Source organism: Apium graveolens, chromosome 10, assembly GCF_009905375.1.
Source record: "Apium graveolens cultivar Ventura chromosome 10, ASM990537v1, whole genome shotgun sequence".
In the NCBI taxonomy this organism is placed as follows: Eukaryota; Viridiplantae; Streptophyta; class Magnoliopsida; order Apiales; family Apiaceae; genus Apium; species Apium graveolens.
In genome coordinates this window covers 176,241,139-176,257,726 of record NC_133656.1, presented here as the reverse complement: position 1 = coordinate 176,257,726, position 16,588 = coordinate 176,241,139, and the positions used below count along the sequence as shown (strand labels likewise).

The window sequence follows — 16,588 nt, the reverse complement described above, 5'->3', positions numbered from 1 at the left end:
AATTAAAATAATTCTCAAATAAATAAAATTCTCGCCCAGGTCGCCTCGCGTACGCGAGACGCCGAGACATTCGCCCAAATCGCCCTTCGACCCGATCCGGTCCGGTGCGGTGCGGTGCGTGGCGGGGCGGGGCGCGCGCGTGAAGCACACAACAACACAATGGACCATCACACACCTTAGTAGTTGTATACTACTCATGTGGGTAATACCATATAAAGCACACACCCTCCTTTATTTATTTCAATGTGGGACAAACATTCTCAAATTTTTCCAAGCTTTTCCAAGCTACTTTCAACTCTCATTTCATATGGATTTCATTAAGAAAATTCTTAAAACCATACATGAAAATTTAAGTTCAAATATCATTGAACAATTTCCAATCATTAGATTTTAGGATTAACATCAAGAACATAATTAAATTCAGCTCTAAAATCCTAATTTTCTAACAATCCCCCACAAATCCATACAGAAATGCGATCAATTTCCCTTCATGACTTGTTTTTCAGAGTCGGTACCCTTCCGAGTTTGAACCCTCCTAATTCCTCTACTTCAATGGCTATCAGACTCAGATGGAATGTTTCACCTTGAATTTTAATCCGTTTAGTATAACCATATTCCATAGACGACGACAAGTCAAAGGTTATGGTGCCAATCTACGGCTTTGAGACATTAATGGTCATGTCACGATCCTGTTCGTCGAATGCTTCAAGGATTAACCCTATCCTCTAATTGCGACCATACAATTACATTCGCTTAGCTGGGCATCTCCAGAGATATACTGCCTCTATCTCGTCAAATGACTTGATCCCATTCAGAGTTTTAACACTCTTGCTTTTCTGGCAGTGTCAGTACCTTCTAGGTTTACAGGGGATAGACTCAGATACTATAGTATCATCTATGTAGCAAAGGTACTACCAACTCATCCTTACAGCTTGTTATTACCCATTGAATACACTTTGAGGGATCTCCTCTCATGTGTATTGGGTTTCCACTGTGGATGAATTATGATGGGTTGACAATCCCATCCCCAACCTTGACTTAAGGACCACTGCAGGTTCCAGTCCTTTAGTAAGAGGATCAGCTATATTATTCTGAGTTCCTATGAACTCTATAGCTATGATCCTATCAGTCACTAAACCCCTTATAGACTTGAGTCTAACTTGGATGTGTCTCTTAGTTTTAACATTATGCTTTTTACTGCTAATCTTATCGATAGTTGTTCGACTATCACAGTGAATAGCAATAGCAGAAAGCGGTCTGCTTACTACAGGTATTGCAGACATAAGTCCGTGTAACCATTCAGCCTCCGTCCCTGTGGCATCAAGTGCACACAACTCAGCCTCAAAAGTAGACCGATAACAATAGTCTGTCTGCTTGACTTCCAGGATATTGCTCCACCAGCCAAGGTGAACACGTATCCAGTCACTCCATTGGAACCAGACTTCTTAGCTATCCAACTTGCATCACTGTACCCTTCAAGCACACCAGGAAATCTCCTGTAGTGTAAACTAAGGTACATTGTGCCTTTTAGATATCTAAGTACTCTATCAAGAGCATCCCAATGAGTTCTGTTTGGACAGCTTGTATATCTAGCCAATTTAGATACAGAATATGAAATATCTGGTCTAGTACAGTTAGCAAGATACTGCAAGCTCCCAATAATCTGAGAATACCTTAACTGAGACACAGACACTCCTGAAGTATTCTTAACAAGGGAAACTTTCGAATCATAAGGTGTACTAGCGATTCTACACTGTGAATAACCATATTTCTCAAGTATAGATTTCTCTATATAATGAGATTGAGTCAAGGTTATTCCTTCAGTGGACTGAATCAATTTGATTCCAAGAATCACACTTGCCTCACCCATATCCTTCATTTTAAAATGCCTTTTCAAGAATTCTTTAGTCTCGTTAATAATCTCAATATTGGTTCCAAACAATAAAATGTCATCCACATATAGGCACAAGATAACACACTCATTACCTTTAACTTTAGTGTAGACACACTTATCACTTTCATTAATCTTATAACTGAAAGACAATATAGTTTCATCAAACTTTTTATGCCAATCTCTGGGAGCTTGTTTCAAGCCATAGATGGACTTGATCAACTTACATACTTTCCTTTCATTGCCTGATGCAACAAATCCATCAGGTTGATCCATATAAATCTCTTCTTCAAGTTCACCATGAAGAAAAGCCGTCTTTACATCCATCTGATGGATGATAAGACCATGGACTGAAGCCAATGCTATAAGCATTCAGATTGTTACCATTCTTGCAACCGGAGAGTATGTATCAAAATAATCAATTCCTTCCTTTTGCTTAAAACCCTTAGCTACCAGTCTAGCTTTGTACTTATCTATTGAGCCGTCAGGGTTCAACTTCCTTTTAAAGACCCATTTGCACCCAATAGTAGAACACCCAGGAGGGAGATCAACCAACTCCCATGTTCCATTAGAAATAATAGAGTCAATTTCACTCTTGACAGCGCCCTTCCAATGCCTTGACTCAGAAGAATCCATAGCTTGCCGGAAAGTTAAAGGTTCGTCCTCGATATTGTAAGTGATGAAATCACCTCCAAAATCCTTGACTACCTTTGCACGCTTACTTCTCCTTGGTTCCTCTAGTTCCTTAGGAATAGAGCTACTACTAGGTTCCGCCCCCACATTTATCATCTTTTCCACATGATCAGAAATAGAACTTGATGTGTAAGTAGGATCTTCCTCAGAAGTCGTTTCAGGTATTCCAGTCTTCATAGGGTAGACATCCTCAAAGAATGTCGCATCTCGAAATTCAACTATCGTGTTTGCCACTATACCATCTATGTCAGATTTTAACACTAAAAATCTCATAGCTGTAGTGGTTTCAAGATAGCCCAGAAAGATACACTCAACAGTCTTTGGACCTAGTTTCTTTCTCTTGTGTTCAGGAACAAGCACCTTAGCAAGGCACCCCCACACATGAAGATACTTAAGACTAGTCATCCTGCCTTTCCATAACTCCAAGGGTGTTTTATCCATGTGTTTCAGAGGGACTCTATTCAAAATATGGCAAGCCGTATTTAGAGCCTCTCCCCACATGTATTTAGGCAACCCAGAGTTAATAAGCATACTATTAATCATATCTTTAAATGTTCTGTTCTTTCGCTCAGCAACCCCATTAGACTCAGGTGTGTATGGTGGAGTAACTTCATGAACTATACCATTGTTTGCACAAAATTCATTAAAAGCATTACTCGTATACTCACCACCTCTATCAGATCTCAATCTTTTAAGTAACTTACTAGTTTGTTTTTCTACTTCAGTTTTATATATAATGAATTTACTAAGTGCTTCATCCTTATGTCTAAGTAAATAAACATAACAGTATCTACTACTATCATCTATAAAAGTAATGAAGTATCTAAACTGGTCCTTGGTCAACACACCACCAAATTCACAAATATCAGTGTGTACTAAATCTAACAAGTCTGAATCCCTAACAACGTTATGAAAAGGTTTCCTTATCTGTTTAGCAGACACACATACTTGACATTTAGAATTCTTTTCTATGGTATATTTTGGAATCAACTCTAAGTTCATCATGTTCTTAAGAGCACCAAAGTTTAAATGACCTAGTCTAGCATGCCATATATTTGAGGACTCAATACAGTTAACAGTAGGAATAATATTATTATTCAAATTTCCCAAAACGGGATCCGCATTAATAACAAATAAACCATTTGACAAGTAACCCTTGCCAAAGAATGTACCAGTGTGAATAAGAACTACTTTATTACACTTGAACGAAATTTCAAAACCACTAGAAACTAAACAGCTTCCACTTATTATATTTCTACGCATGTTGGGAACATGATGCACTCTCGTCAGAGATAGAATACGTCCTGAAGGGAACTTCAGATCCACGTTTCCAACTCCATGTACTTGAGCAATACTAGCATTCCCCATCTTCACAGTCAGGCTATGATTCTGTTGATAAGATACAAATAAACTAATATCAGCACAAATATGTACATTAGCTCCAATATCTATCAACCATTCATTTGACAGATAGGTAGAAAATATCACAGGGTTGTAGGATACATACCGGTCAACGTCGGTTTCAGAAGCCGTAGCCTCACCAACAACCATGTTCACTACAGGCCCACTTGCGGTTCCAAGCACAACATTTGCTTGCGCTACCTCGGTTTTCTTCGCTTTCTTCGTAGGGTAGTCCTTACTCCAGTGTCCAACCTGCCCACAAGACCAGCATGATTTGTTTGCCTTGGGTTTCTTGGCCTTGTCCTTGTCACTCTTAGGTTTATTACTATTAGCTTTCTTAGCAAAAGCCTTCCTCTTTTGTCCTACAGTTGCTATGTTTACCTTTGAGGTACCGTGTTCAGTTGGCATCACATGTCCCTGTTTGGACTTGTGTTGTTCTTGCACCGAGATGTCCAACATAAGGTTGGTCCAGGTGATCTCTCCTTTCTGTCTTTTCAGGGAGAGAGAGAACTCTTCCCAAGACTTCGGGAGTTTTTCAATCACACTCATCACCTTGAACTTCTCCGGGAGATTCATTCCAGACTCCTTCAAAGCATGCACTATCATCTCGAACTCATGCACCTGCTCAGTCATGGACTTATTGTCCACCAGCTTGAACTCGAGGAACCTTGCCACATAATACTTTTCTAGACCTTGTGAGTCAGTATTATGTGTCTGGTCCAGCTTCTCCCATAAGAGTTTTGCAGAGTAGGCATCAGAAGAATAGACATCAAACAAAGTGTTTGTTAGTGCCGCCAGAATGGCCGCTCTAGCCACTCCATCCTTCTCAGCCCACTTCGCAAAAGCCTTAACTGTGTCAGCCTTCTCTTGATCCACTACTGGTTTCTCATATTCCACAACCGGCCACAGACCCTTTATAGTCAACCACAACTTCATCCTTTTCTGCCAGCGAGAAAAGCCAATGCCACCGTTGAATTTCTCCGGTAAACCGGTTAGTTCAACAGCTTGTGGAAAACTATAGGTGGTCCAATCAATGGCCCCAGCAGTTGCACCCGAACTGCTACCACCACCAACGATAACCTCACTTTCGTTAACCATTATGCTAAATTCTATATAACTAATATTCTCTTCAAGAATGTTGTAAATCTCACTAACAAATATAGCAACATAGAAGCAAGTGTATAAAGAATTTAACAAGTTTAGGCCAAGACCACAGTTAACAAAACAAAACATGTAGGTAAACAAAATCAGTAACTGAAATAACGAGGAGAGAAAGAAAGATGTACCCGAAACCATAGCTTTTAACAGTGACTGAAATAAAGGTTCACAGATACAAAATGCCAAGAGAAATGATCACAGCTGAGTCACCAGGCCTTGCTCGAAGTCCTGGCTGCTCTTGAAGAGAATATTGCCCCTACCTGCTGCGTTTGGGATGCGCACAATATCTCCACCAAGATAAAACAGCTCGGAGTTTATGTTAACAGCAGCAACAAAAGCTCCACTTCGACCAGCACCTCAGTCGCCGGAAAATATCAGCACTTCAGGACTTGTGGGAGAGAAATGCAGAGAGGTTGAAGAGAAGAGAAGAGAATGTAGTGTGTTCTTCCTTATTCATTCAGTTTAGCCTCTATTTATAGGAGAGGAAAAATGAAACTGTCCACACACTTAATGTCTGAATTAAACTGCTTCATTAATGAAAAAATCAAAACTGATCAGATTTTGAATTCATTAATGAAAAAATCAAAACTGAACAGCTTTTCACATTAATACTTAAGTTCTGATTCTGATATCAGAACTTGTTACAGATCAGATTATTTGCAGGTTCAATATATTTAGACTAAGCCCACTAACAAAGTGACTTAGCCTATTTCAGAGTACCCAGCCCAACCCAGGTCGCCTCGCGTACGCGAGACGCCGAGACATTCGCCCAAATCAACCCGACCCGACCCGGTCCGGTCCGGGGCGGGGCGGGGCGCGCGCGTGAAGCACACAACACAATGGACCATCACACACCTTAATAGTTGTATACTACTCATGTGGGTAATACCATATAAAGCACACACCCTCCTTTATTTATTTCAATGTGGGACAAACATTCTCAAATTTTTCCAAGCTTTTCCAAGCTACTTTCAACTCTCATTTCATATGGATTTCATTAAGAAATTTTTTAAAACCATACATGAAAATTTAAGTTCAAATATTATTGAACAATTTCCAATAATTAGATTTTAGGATTAATATCAAGAATATAATTAAATTCAGCTCTAAAATCCTAATTTTCTAACGGCTGATATTTATACTCCTATCCTACTAGTTGATAATTGTCATATCTCTAATAGAAAATGGTTATAAACACTAAGGTGTTGTATTGGTAAAAGCTAATGTTAGCTTACAAGGTCGGAGGCTCGGAGCTCCTACATTAAGTCACTAATTTTTACTCCATCTCCAAAACATGGCAAAAAAAAAGTCAGTTTTATCTGCGAAGAAATTTTTGGAAAGAATGGTAACAAAAACTACACTAATTTTCTTCTAAGAACCGAAGTACCTATTGAGTTGAACATGAACCAGTCACAACAAACTCGTAACCAACAAGTATACAACAGAATCTTTAGTACAGCATGTGTTTGGTAGGTTTGAACAGAAACCTAGAATTGTATGTCGTCCGAACCACAAAATAAAACAGAGGATACTGAAGTCCCACAAACAGAACAACAGGTAAACCAGCTAGAACACTGATCAGATAAGGTACCCATTTCACTCCTTTTGTAAAAACTAGGAAGAAGCTAGCACTGAACGCAGTCATCATCATCGCAATTGAGACGAAAAGCGTTAAGAGGCCAATCAACAATTTTACTGGTAAAGCAACCAAGAAATCACTTTCTGCGTAACGTGCTGTGAGAATCGACAAGAACATGAGAATGGAAGCTGAGGAGCTGAACAACGATACAGCGTCTGTTATTATAAATACAATGAAGGCACTTCTGCTTTTGAATATTGGCTGCCCGTTGTCACCATTGGTACCACCTGGTAAAGTAAAAGCTGCTGCAAACATCATTGTGGCTACAAGGGCAGCAACAACCATGCACTGAGCTGCCATGTCCTTCATCCAGCTCTCCCCTTTCTCCATCAACTCCGCGTGCTGCTCAGTGAATAAATCTTGAGGAGTTTTTCCTTCCTTGTTCTTCATTTCTCTTAGAGAAGGGTGCACAATGGTTTCTACTTCCTAATACGAATATCGTTTAGCTTGTCAGAAAATAGAAAGAATAAGTTATAAAATTAATGAATAGATAAAAACCCTAAAACTATATGGATTCTCTCAAGTAAAAGTACTCTTCTCAGGCAGCTAAGTGTACCTTGAACCACAGTATTTCCCTTTGCATTTGAAGAGCTACTCCTGAGACAACATGAAGTCGATTTTTTTCTGGCTTCATGGCAGCCAAGTGTAGTATACTGTTGTTATTTGAGTCCCTGGAAGAAGTTATGACGTCCTTACTTGAGCCTATCTCGTATATAAGATTGTACACGCTATCCTGGCGATTTAAAACTGCAACATGGAAAATTGTATGGTCATTTTCATCCTTCTTCCATATGAGCTCAGGAGACAATCGAAGAAGCTCAACTAAAAATTTAGTGTTGCCCAATGCAGCAGCAACAAACAAAAGTTGATCTCCTGTCTCTGAAGGGCCTCTGATTATGTTCCACATGTCATCATGCTCCAGTTTTACAATTTCCCTCCATATAATCCGGACGATTTCAAGTGCAGGACAGTTCTTCTCTTCAGAACTTATTCGTGGCCCAGGAAGTACTGTGAAATCAAACAATTATTTGAGAGATTTGGTTTATAGGACATATCGGACATCGCATAGGTTCAGTTTCTTCTCTTTTAGAAGAAGTGTCTTTCTGTTCTAAATTTATATATAGACACTAAAAAAAATTGCATGGATCAACATTTAACAGTGAATAAACTTACCTGTATTGAGGAGTCTTCCGAAAAGAGGCTGGCTTGTTTCATCTAGCACTGACGGATTTTTAGCCAAAGCATGTAGTGCATTCTTGTCAGTTGCCAGTGCCAGTTCTTTCTTGTGATGGTGCAATAAGTTCAATGCAATATCTACATGATATTAGTAACTGTTATAGCAACTTAACAAATTAAGCTAATGTTATAGCAAACCAATCAAAATGCTCCAGTACAAAACATTCAATGAAATAAGAAGCATAAGAAATTCCTAAGCTGAGTAATAATTTAACAAACGAGTGGTATTATATCAAGCCCTAAACCATATTAAGTTACTATTGAATCCAGATATGTTGCATGAAGATATTTGAACTTTCCTATGTGTCAAGCACAATATCTATAACGACAAACAAGAATCATGTAAAAGAACATTAATCAGCTAGGTCGCACCCTGACTTTAGAGCAGCAGAGTGACTTTAGAGTGAAAAACCAATACATCCTATGCTTACACTAAAAAAAATGCAGAAAATGAAACCTTCTCATATTTACCATATTTGTTACTTGCCCTGTTTCAATAGCCAATAAGTGTAATATTCAGATCAGGGTTCTGTCATGTTCCAATTTACAGATTGTTGACCATAAATAAGTGCAATGATATTAGGCCTGTCAAATAGGGCAAGTTTAGGTTTATTTTTCATTCTGCTAGTGCTGCTGTCACATATATCCCTTGCAATCAAGTCTGCGTGCATTTTTTCTGCAGGGCTTAATCTGTCAAATAGAATTTTTTAGTAATTAGTATGTTGCTAGCAAGAGGATGCTTACCATAAAGATTTGCACTAATACAAGCATGCATTAGCATTACTCTATCCGTACTGGTCCACTCATCATCCGTCATATTATTTGTTTTAGAATAAAGACATGACACCATGTCATTGCGTCTAAACAGAGCTGCCAACGAGAGTGGTGACATATCGTTGGCTCCACGTTTCCTTAGAAGGTTGGGGTTCTTTTTAACCAAAATATCTGCAATTTTAACAGTTCCAGTTGATGCTGCTATACAGAGAGCTGTGTTTAAGTGATAATTTTGAAGTTCCAAGTCCTCAGGTTGCATTAATTTCACCAGCTCTTCCACAAAGTAAGTGTGTTTTGTCGACGATGCAATGTGAAGAGCAGTATCATGATACATGGTAATGCTCACGTTTATCACCTGTGGAAATTTGCCTATGATTCCTTGAGCAGCTGGCCAATCACCTTTGAGTGCAGCTTCATAGAGTGGCAAACAAATGGCTTGGTAATTCTCTCTGTCTGTAAATTTCAAGCATAAAAGCTTAGTACAGATATTTTCTCAACTTATTACAAATATTGATATATTAACTATTCATTTGATATGCTGAGTTTAAGTTTTAGATTTGTTAAAAAAACGTGAACAGTCACATCTCTGGTGCCTTGAGAACTTCTCCATCTCATTTAAAATCAAACTATCTCAGGCATAACTTATTATTATTATTATTGTAACATAAATCAGATTACTTGGCTTCCATTAGATAGAAGCAGTTTGCTTAGGCAACTAAAGAGAACAAGAAACTAAGTTATACGTCAGATCTGAGGTGCTAGAACCTTAGCTCACCTCAAATTACTACTTTCATATTAAGCATCCAACTTTTCCGAAGTCTTATTGCAATGTGCCCTGAATATCTACTTACTGGATTTTTAGATCTTAAATAAGCCATAATCCTACGTTAATTTGCCATCATCGTAAAATTTATTATTTCATTTGTAGTTGCTAACCAGAACATTTGTTCATCCAGAATTTCAAAATTTATTTGTTTTTTAGATCTTAAATACGCCACATCACTCTATTAATTAAACTTATTGTAGTGTAAAATTTGTTCACACGGGTCTCTTCGAAATAAATAAATTTATCAAAAAAAAATAAAAATTTGCTCGCACACATACATAATGAAAACGAAACTGCTAACCAGAAACATATATAGTTGAAGGAAAATTTGGTTGAGGTGGTGTAGGAATATTAATAGAGTGATGTGGCTGTAGTTCCATGTCAGCAGATGATCTTGAACTACTTGTTCCTGCCAATCTCGTCCTGTTTCATCATTGCAAACATACATAAAAATCAGGAGAGAGAGAGAGAGGGAGAGAGAGAGAGAGAGAGAGATTAGTGAATGAGAGGTGCAGAGTAAGATAATTTGAAGAGATGAGTCAATATGAGAGTTGAATCTCAGAAAGAAGAAAAAAAGCTGAAGGAAATTACCTTTACTAAAAATCTGCTAATTCACCTTTCTTTAAGTCAACACAAATTTTATGCAAGCATGAATGGTCTGAATAATTAAGATGAAACACCTTGCTTGCTTTATATTGAACGCGATCAGTCTTACGTTTCAGCAGAGACTTCCATAACCTTACCTTAATCCAAATCATCTAAGATTAAAATATAACAGATAAGCAAGCGTGGCTGCTTAGTTAGTTAATCAATTTCTTTATTATACTTGTAGTTGTTGTGACAATATTACTTTATGTGCTACTCGACAGACTGCGGTTGGAGAGAGGCAATCAAATGATAAAAACATGCAGTTGACAAATTAAATTATGATGATCTGCATGGTTCTTGTACAAGGACAGGTTACCTTGACTAGCCAGTAGCCACACCACACATTCACACCCGCGCTACATGCATTGCCTGTAATGTTATTTATAATCCGAAATTTACACACATGTTGCGTATTAAGTTAATCTTCCGTTTATTTTATGGTGACTCATGACACATTTTTAATTAAAACGCATAGTTAAGTTGTGCAGAAGTTCCAACAAGTTGGATAATAGCATAGAATGGTAGGTAGATAAGTAGATTAGAATGCATTGTCGTTGATTGTTTCCTCGGAACTGAAGTCCGTGAGGCATTAGACACAGCAGGAGGCCTTGTTTACAAATCAGAGTAGCTGTATATTTTAAAAAAAGCATAGCATTTTCTGTTTGTTATAGATTGCAAAGGTTATATATTTGCCATATATATGTCTGCTTCACAAGTAATTGCCAGAGAGTGTTAATTTTTGTAGGGTACTGACCTGTTTGCAGAATTACTATAACAACATCGTTAAAACAATGTAAATCCGAATTAACAGTTAATGTGAATTTCACATTCGGCTAATACCAGAACCAACATAAACACTATGTACTCCTTCTGTTAGTATCTTACAGATTGAAAAAGAAAGGAACTCATACATGTGTGTTCTGGCCTAACCAATGTATATTGACCAAACCACACATTACTATATATGAAGGGGGACCGAAGCATATTTTAAGGAGAACATGAACTGTTACAAGTCACAACATACTATATAAGCAACAAAGATAGAATAGAATTCTTTAGTAAAGCATGTGTTTCTTAGGCTTAAACAGAAACCTAGAACTGAGTGTTGTGCGAACTACATCAACAAAGAGACCATACTGGAGTCTAGCAAATAAAACAACAGGCACTCCAGCTAACCCGGCGATTAGATAAGGTAGCCATTTCATTCCTTTTGTATAAACTAGGAAGAAGCTCGCACTGAAAGCAATCATCATTGTAGTAATTGAAATGAAAAGTGCTAGGAGCCCAATCATCAACTTTATAGGTAATGATGCCAAAAAATCTCTTTCTGCATAACGTGCTGTGAGGATGGCCAAGAACATGAGTATAGAAGCTGAGGAACTGAACAATGATATGGCATCCGTTATTACAAACACGATGAATGCACTTTCATTTTTGAATATTGGATCTCCGCTGTCCTGGTTGTTTCCACCTGGTAGAGTAAAAGCTGCTGCAAACATAATTGTAGCTATGAGGGCGGCAACAACCATGCACTGAGATGCTGTCTCCTTCATCCAGCTTTCCCCTTTCTCCATCAACTCTGCATGCTGGGCACTGAATAAACCTTGGGGAGTTTTTCCTTGTTTGTTCTTCATTTCTCTTAAAGAAGGATGCACCATAGTTTCTACTTCCTGATATATATTTTTTACAACTTGTTAGTGAAGTGTAAGAATTAACATATAGGAATAGCATGTATCTTCTGAAAAAATTGAAGGTTGGATCTGCTAGGCTTCCTAATGCAAACCCCCTCTTTTTCTTGGTAATATGAGGTCAGCAGTTCAACACTTTGTGGAGGCTTGTGCGCGTGACCATTTTATATTTATGTAATTGACCATATCCCAAATATGGAGTACATGAAAAGAATGTACTCTTCTAAATTAGCAAAAAAAAAAAACTTATCTTTTGAGGTGTTCAAAGGAAAGAATATTTACCCTAAACCACAGTAGCTCCCTTTGCATTTGAAGAGCTACTCCCGATACAATATGAAGTCGATTTGGTTCTGGCATCATAGCAGCCAAGTGTAGTATATTGTTGCCACTTATGTCCCTGAAAGTAGTTACAAGATCCTTAATTGAGCCTATCTCGTATAACAGATTGTAGACACTCTCCTGACGATGTAAAACCGCGACATGGAAAATTGTCCGTTCATGGTCATCTATTTTCCATATCAGCTCAGGGCACAATCGAAGAAGCTCAATTATAAACTGAGTGTTGCCCAATGCAGCAGCAACAAACAAAAGCCGAGACTGATGTACTCTTTGATCAATATACTTAGCATTAGGGTGGTTACTTTCTCTGACTCGTATTGTCTCTTGAGGGCCTCTGATTATGTCCCATATATCATCATCCCTCTGTTCAACAATCTCTCCCCAGATTATCTTGACTATTTCAAGTGCTTGACACTTCTTCTCACCAGGTCCTACGCTCAATCCAGGTAATACTGTGAAAGAATATTAATGGATGGATAATTACATACCTTGTACATAACATAGAGAACCTAAAATTATTCCAGTTTCTTTCGTTTTGGGAAGTTTGTTTATTTCTGAACTTTTTGATCTTTTTTATTTGTATACAAAAATATTACATGCATCATTAGTGCCACAAAAGAAAATACATCTACCAGTAGATAACCGAGAACTTACTTTTATTAAGTAGTCTCCAAAAAACAGGCTGCCTTTTTCCAGCAAATTCTGATGGATTTCTAGCCAAAACATGGAGTGCATTCTTGTCAGTTACCAGAGCCAGTTTTTTCTTGTGATGTTGCAATAATTTCAATGCCACATCTACAAATTTTGGTAAACTGTTATAACGACTTAAATGAAACTAGTGCTCAGAGAAAATTATCTAGAGTTCCAGCGAAACAATATAAGGCGTTCGATGAAACAGGAAGCATGACAAATTCTTTGGCTGAAGTTATAATTCAGCAAATGAGTAGTATATATGTCAGGCCTTAACAAGGAATTTCTTAAAAGCATCTTAAATTATTTATGTGATACTTCAGAATCCAGATACCCTGCATCCAGAGAGTTGTACCTTGCTATATCTCAAGCACAATTACAACATCTATAATAGATGCCAATGGAGAGATGTAGAATCCTGGATCTAAAGCTGCAGATTAATAAAGTTATACTTAGATATGCTTGAACCCTTAAATCCTACTGTAGAATCATCTTGAACGAACATTTTGCAGAAAAAACAACTTTCTCATAGCCACTTTATATATTCCTTATTCAACAGGTTAAATACTCAGAAAAGGCTTATGTAGTGCTTTACACTAAATATCGTTGATCATCAATTCTCTCAAGAACGTTAGATTTTAGACTTATCATATATAAGTCAAAATTTTGATTTTTTGTGGACATGACAAAAGAGGCTAATACTTTTTTATTTGTTTGTGAATCCCAAGCAATCTATGTGCATCTTTTTTGCGTCGCTTAATTTGGCTAAACAAAAGGAAATATTAAAGGAATACGTGACATTATCTTGATTTAAAATGGTGTAAAAAGCTTATAAGATTAAAAAAAAACTTGATTTGATTAGCTTGTTGCTACAAGGAAAAAGCTTACCATATAGCTTCGCGCTGATGCAAGCATTCATCACCATTGTTCTATCCATATCAGTCCAATCTTCACCTGTCATATTTTTAGTCTTAGAATAAAGATATGACACCATATCTTTGTGTCCAAACAAAGCTGCCATCAAGAGTGGTGACATATTATTGTTTCCGCGTATGCTGAGAAGGTTAGGTTTCTGTTTCTCCATAATCTCAACAATTTTAACTGTTCCAGCTGTTGCTGCTAAACAAAGAGCTGTATTCCAGTTTTTGTTTTGAAGTTCCAAGTCCTCAGGTTTCATTAAACTTGCCAGCTTTTCCACAAAGTGAGCGTGTTTTGTCGACGAGGCAATGTGAAGAGCAGTTTCATAATTCTTGGTAATGCTCACATTTATCACCTTCGGACATTTGCCTATGATCCTTTGTGCAGCTTGCCAGTCACCTTTGAGTGCAGCTTCATAGAGCGGTAAACATATAGCTAGGTAATTTTTTCTTTCATCCTCTGTGTAAAGTTCAAATGTAATAGCTTAGTACCAATATCGTAATCCAAAAAATAGAGAATATAGATTTTGTTTTGTTTAATCAGAAAAAGATTAATGGAGATTGACATCATAGGCTCATATCAATACCATAAGACTTACATTGCTCCAAACTAAATAAAATCAAACTACTCAAGGCATACCTTTGATGTTGTTATTATCCATCCTCAAGTTTCGACTAAAGAGGTAGGATTCCGAAGGAACATATAGTGTAGGCAAAACATATAGCCAACTCTATTGAAACTATATCAACTAAGATGGAACACAAGGTAAATATGTACACAATTCTATACTTCTATTCCTAAACTGGCAATGAATCATATTTATTCGGATAGTGATGTTGGATAGCATAAGGTCATGTTTGGGGCCTTTCTCTGACAACTTAAAGTTTTAGAGCGACTAATTACTTAACAAGTGATAATTGTCAATATTACACTTGTTCTCCACATGGTTGTGCATTTTAGATGCAACAAGAACAGGTAATGTAAGTTCTACATCAGACCTTAGATAACTAAGATTCCCTGTTGACTTTGAGGGTTGAGGGTGTAACTGGAAAATTAAGAAACTAGTATTTGCAAGTTTGCAACGTTTCTGAAAGTGGAAATCATTAGTTCAGTTGCTAGATATTGAGTATTAGTTGTGCAGAATTTGTACTATATCCAAAAATGTTCAAGTAAATCATGAAATCATAAGCTTGTATACGGAAACACACCCACAAAATGACAAGGATGAAGGCTAACCTGAAAGATATACGTCTGAAGGCAAATTAGGTCCAGGGCGATGATGATGAGGCGGAGAAGGAGAGAGTGGGCGAGGAGGATGAGGTGGTGTAAATATTTCAATAGAGTGATCATGCTGCAATGCCCTTTCAGTAGAAATTGCTGAGCTACTTGTTCCTGCCATTTCTCTTCCTGATAAATTAATCATCAGAACATATCAATATAATCAGCCTTGTACTCAAATTAAAACTAAATCAACATCGAAAATGCAAGCTCATCACAACCCTCTGTTATTGATGATCCAATAGTTCAAGTGATCATCATAACCGCGATTTCTATTTTTACATGTTTTTTTAGCCGAACATGACCCTAATCATCTACTGCTAGACATTACTGAAATGAAAAAAGATTAAGGCATTGGAATAGAGTTTCGAAAATCATCCACTACCGGACATTACTGAAATGCAAAAAAATTAAGGCACTGGAATATAGTTTCGAAAAGTAGCAAGGCTGTAAGAATTACCTGAACTTAATATATCCAAGACACTTTGTTCAACAGTTCAAGTAAAACAAATTATATGTAAGCTGGCATGAATGGTGAGATGAAATAACTTGCTTTATATTCATGAACCTACATTGTCATTTAACATCCTGCAGAGTCTTCCATGAATTGCAATCCTCTCAAGTCAACTAGGAATGTAATGTAAACAGATAAGCATGTTTGTTACTCCAGTTTCTACATTTCTTCTCAGTGGTTGGATTGATATTATTATACTCATGTAATTGTACTCTGTACCACCATTGCTGCACGTTATTACCATTTATTGGTAGTGTAAGAATAGTTTGGTGGTTGCATTTTTTATCGAGGAAAAACAGTTGACTTGATGCAATATTACTGCCATTGCTATTGCACATCATTATCTGCTTTTCTGTCAGTTCATATTTATATTAATTAAAAAAATTCTGCAAGTAGGTTATTCGGGTTTTAACTTGTAGGTATTACGTTTTTTAAATTTAATATGTCAAAAAACATAATTTAAAGAAAAAGAATAAATACATTTTTTTTTAGTAAAACGTACTTGCTTCCATTAAATTGCATCCAATATAAGATTATATGAGATAAAATCGGGAGCAGTATTATTCCACTCCATAGGACCAGACAAAGAATATGCAGCCTGGGCCAAGGCATGAGCTACACTATTCGTTGATTTACTAACAAAAACAACTGACACGTTCTTATAGTGTCTACGATTATCACTATAAATCTCCACAATAGTATCAAAATTTGAGCGTCCTCGTTGTTTTCCACATTCTGATCCATTCTATAGCTTCTTTGAGGTTGTAAGCTTCCGCCTCCCTGGCATTTGTAGTACCTTACAGTAGTTTAGTTTCATCCCTTAGAAATTTACCATGATTGTCATGAACCACACAACCAACCCCAATACTAGCTTCCACTGCCTTATATATGATGC

The 16,588-nt window shown here is 37.2% G+C and overlaps 2 protein-coding genes across 4 annotated transcripts; both read right to left on the bottom strand.

The window, feature by feature from the left end:
- Positions 1-6,422: 6,422 nt before the first annotated feature.
- LOC141692961 (uncharacterized) lies at positions 6,423-10,343 on the bottom strand. Of its 2 annotated transcripts, none has more exons than XM_074497931.1 (6): positions 10,210-10,343; positions 9,920-10,041; positions 8,763-9,245; positions 7,956-8,096; positions 7,339-7,790; positions 6,423-7,208 (listed from the first exon to the last, which is right to left on the bottom strand). In XM_074497931.1, the coding sequence occupies exons 2-6, from the start codon at positions 9,996-9,998 to the stop codon at positions 6,594-6,596; spliced, it is 1,770 nt and encodes a 589-aa protein (XP_074354032.1). In that variant the 5' UTR covers positions 9,999-10,041; positions 10,210-10,343; the 3' UTR covers positions 6,423-6,593. The 2 variants fall into 2 exon arrangements, with proteins under 2 accessions (XP_074354032.1, XP_074354033.1); XM_074497932.1 differs by having other exon boundaries at positions 9,897-10,041; positions 10,210-10,224.
- Positions 10,344-11,247: 904 nt separating this feature from the next.
- Positions 11,248-15,806, bottom strand: LOC141693129 (uncharacterized). Of its 2 annotated transcripts, none has more exons than XM_074498136.1 (6): positions 15,640-15,806; positions 15,138-15,308; positions 13,872-14,360; positions 12,948-13,088; positions 12,237-12,745; positions 11,248-11,936 (listed from the first exon to the last, which is right to left on the bottom strand). In XM_074498136.1, the coding sequence occupies exons 2-6, from the start codon at positions 15,298-15,300 to the stop codon at positions 11,322-11,324; spliced, it is 1,917 nt and encodes a 638-aa protein (XP_074354237.1). In that variant the 5' UTR covers positions 15,301-15,308; positions 15,640-15,806; the 3' UTR covers positions 11,248-11,321. The 2 variants fall into 2 exon arrangements, with proteins under 2 accessions (XP_074354237.1, XP_074354238.1); XM_074498137.1 differs by having other exon boundaries at positions 12,237-12,724.
- Positions 15,807-16,588: the final 782 nt, after the last annotated feature.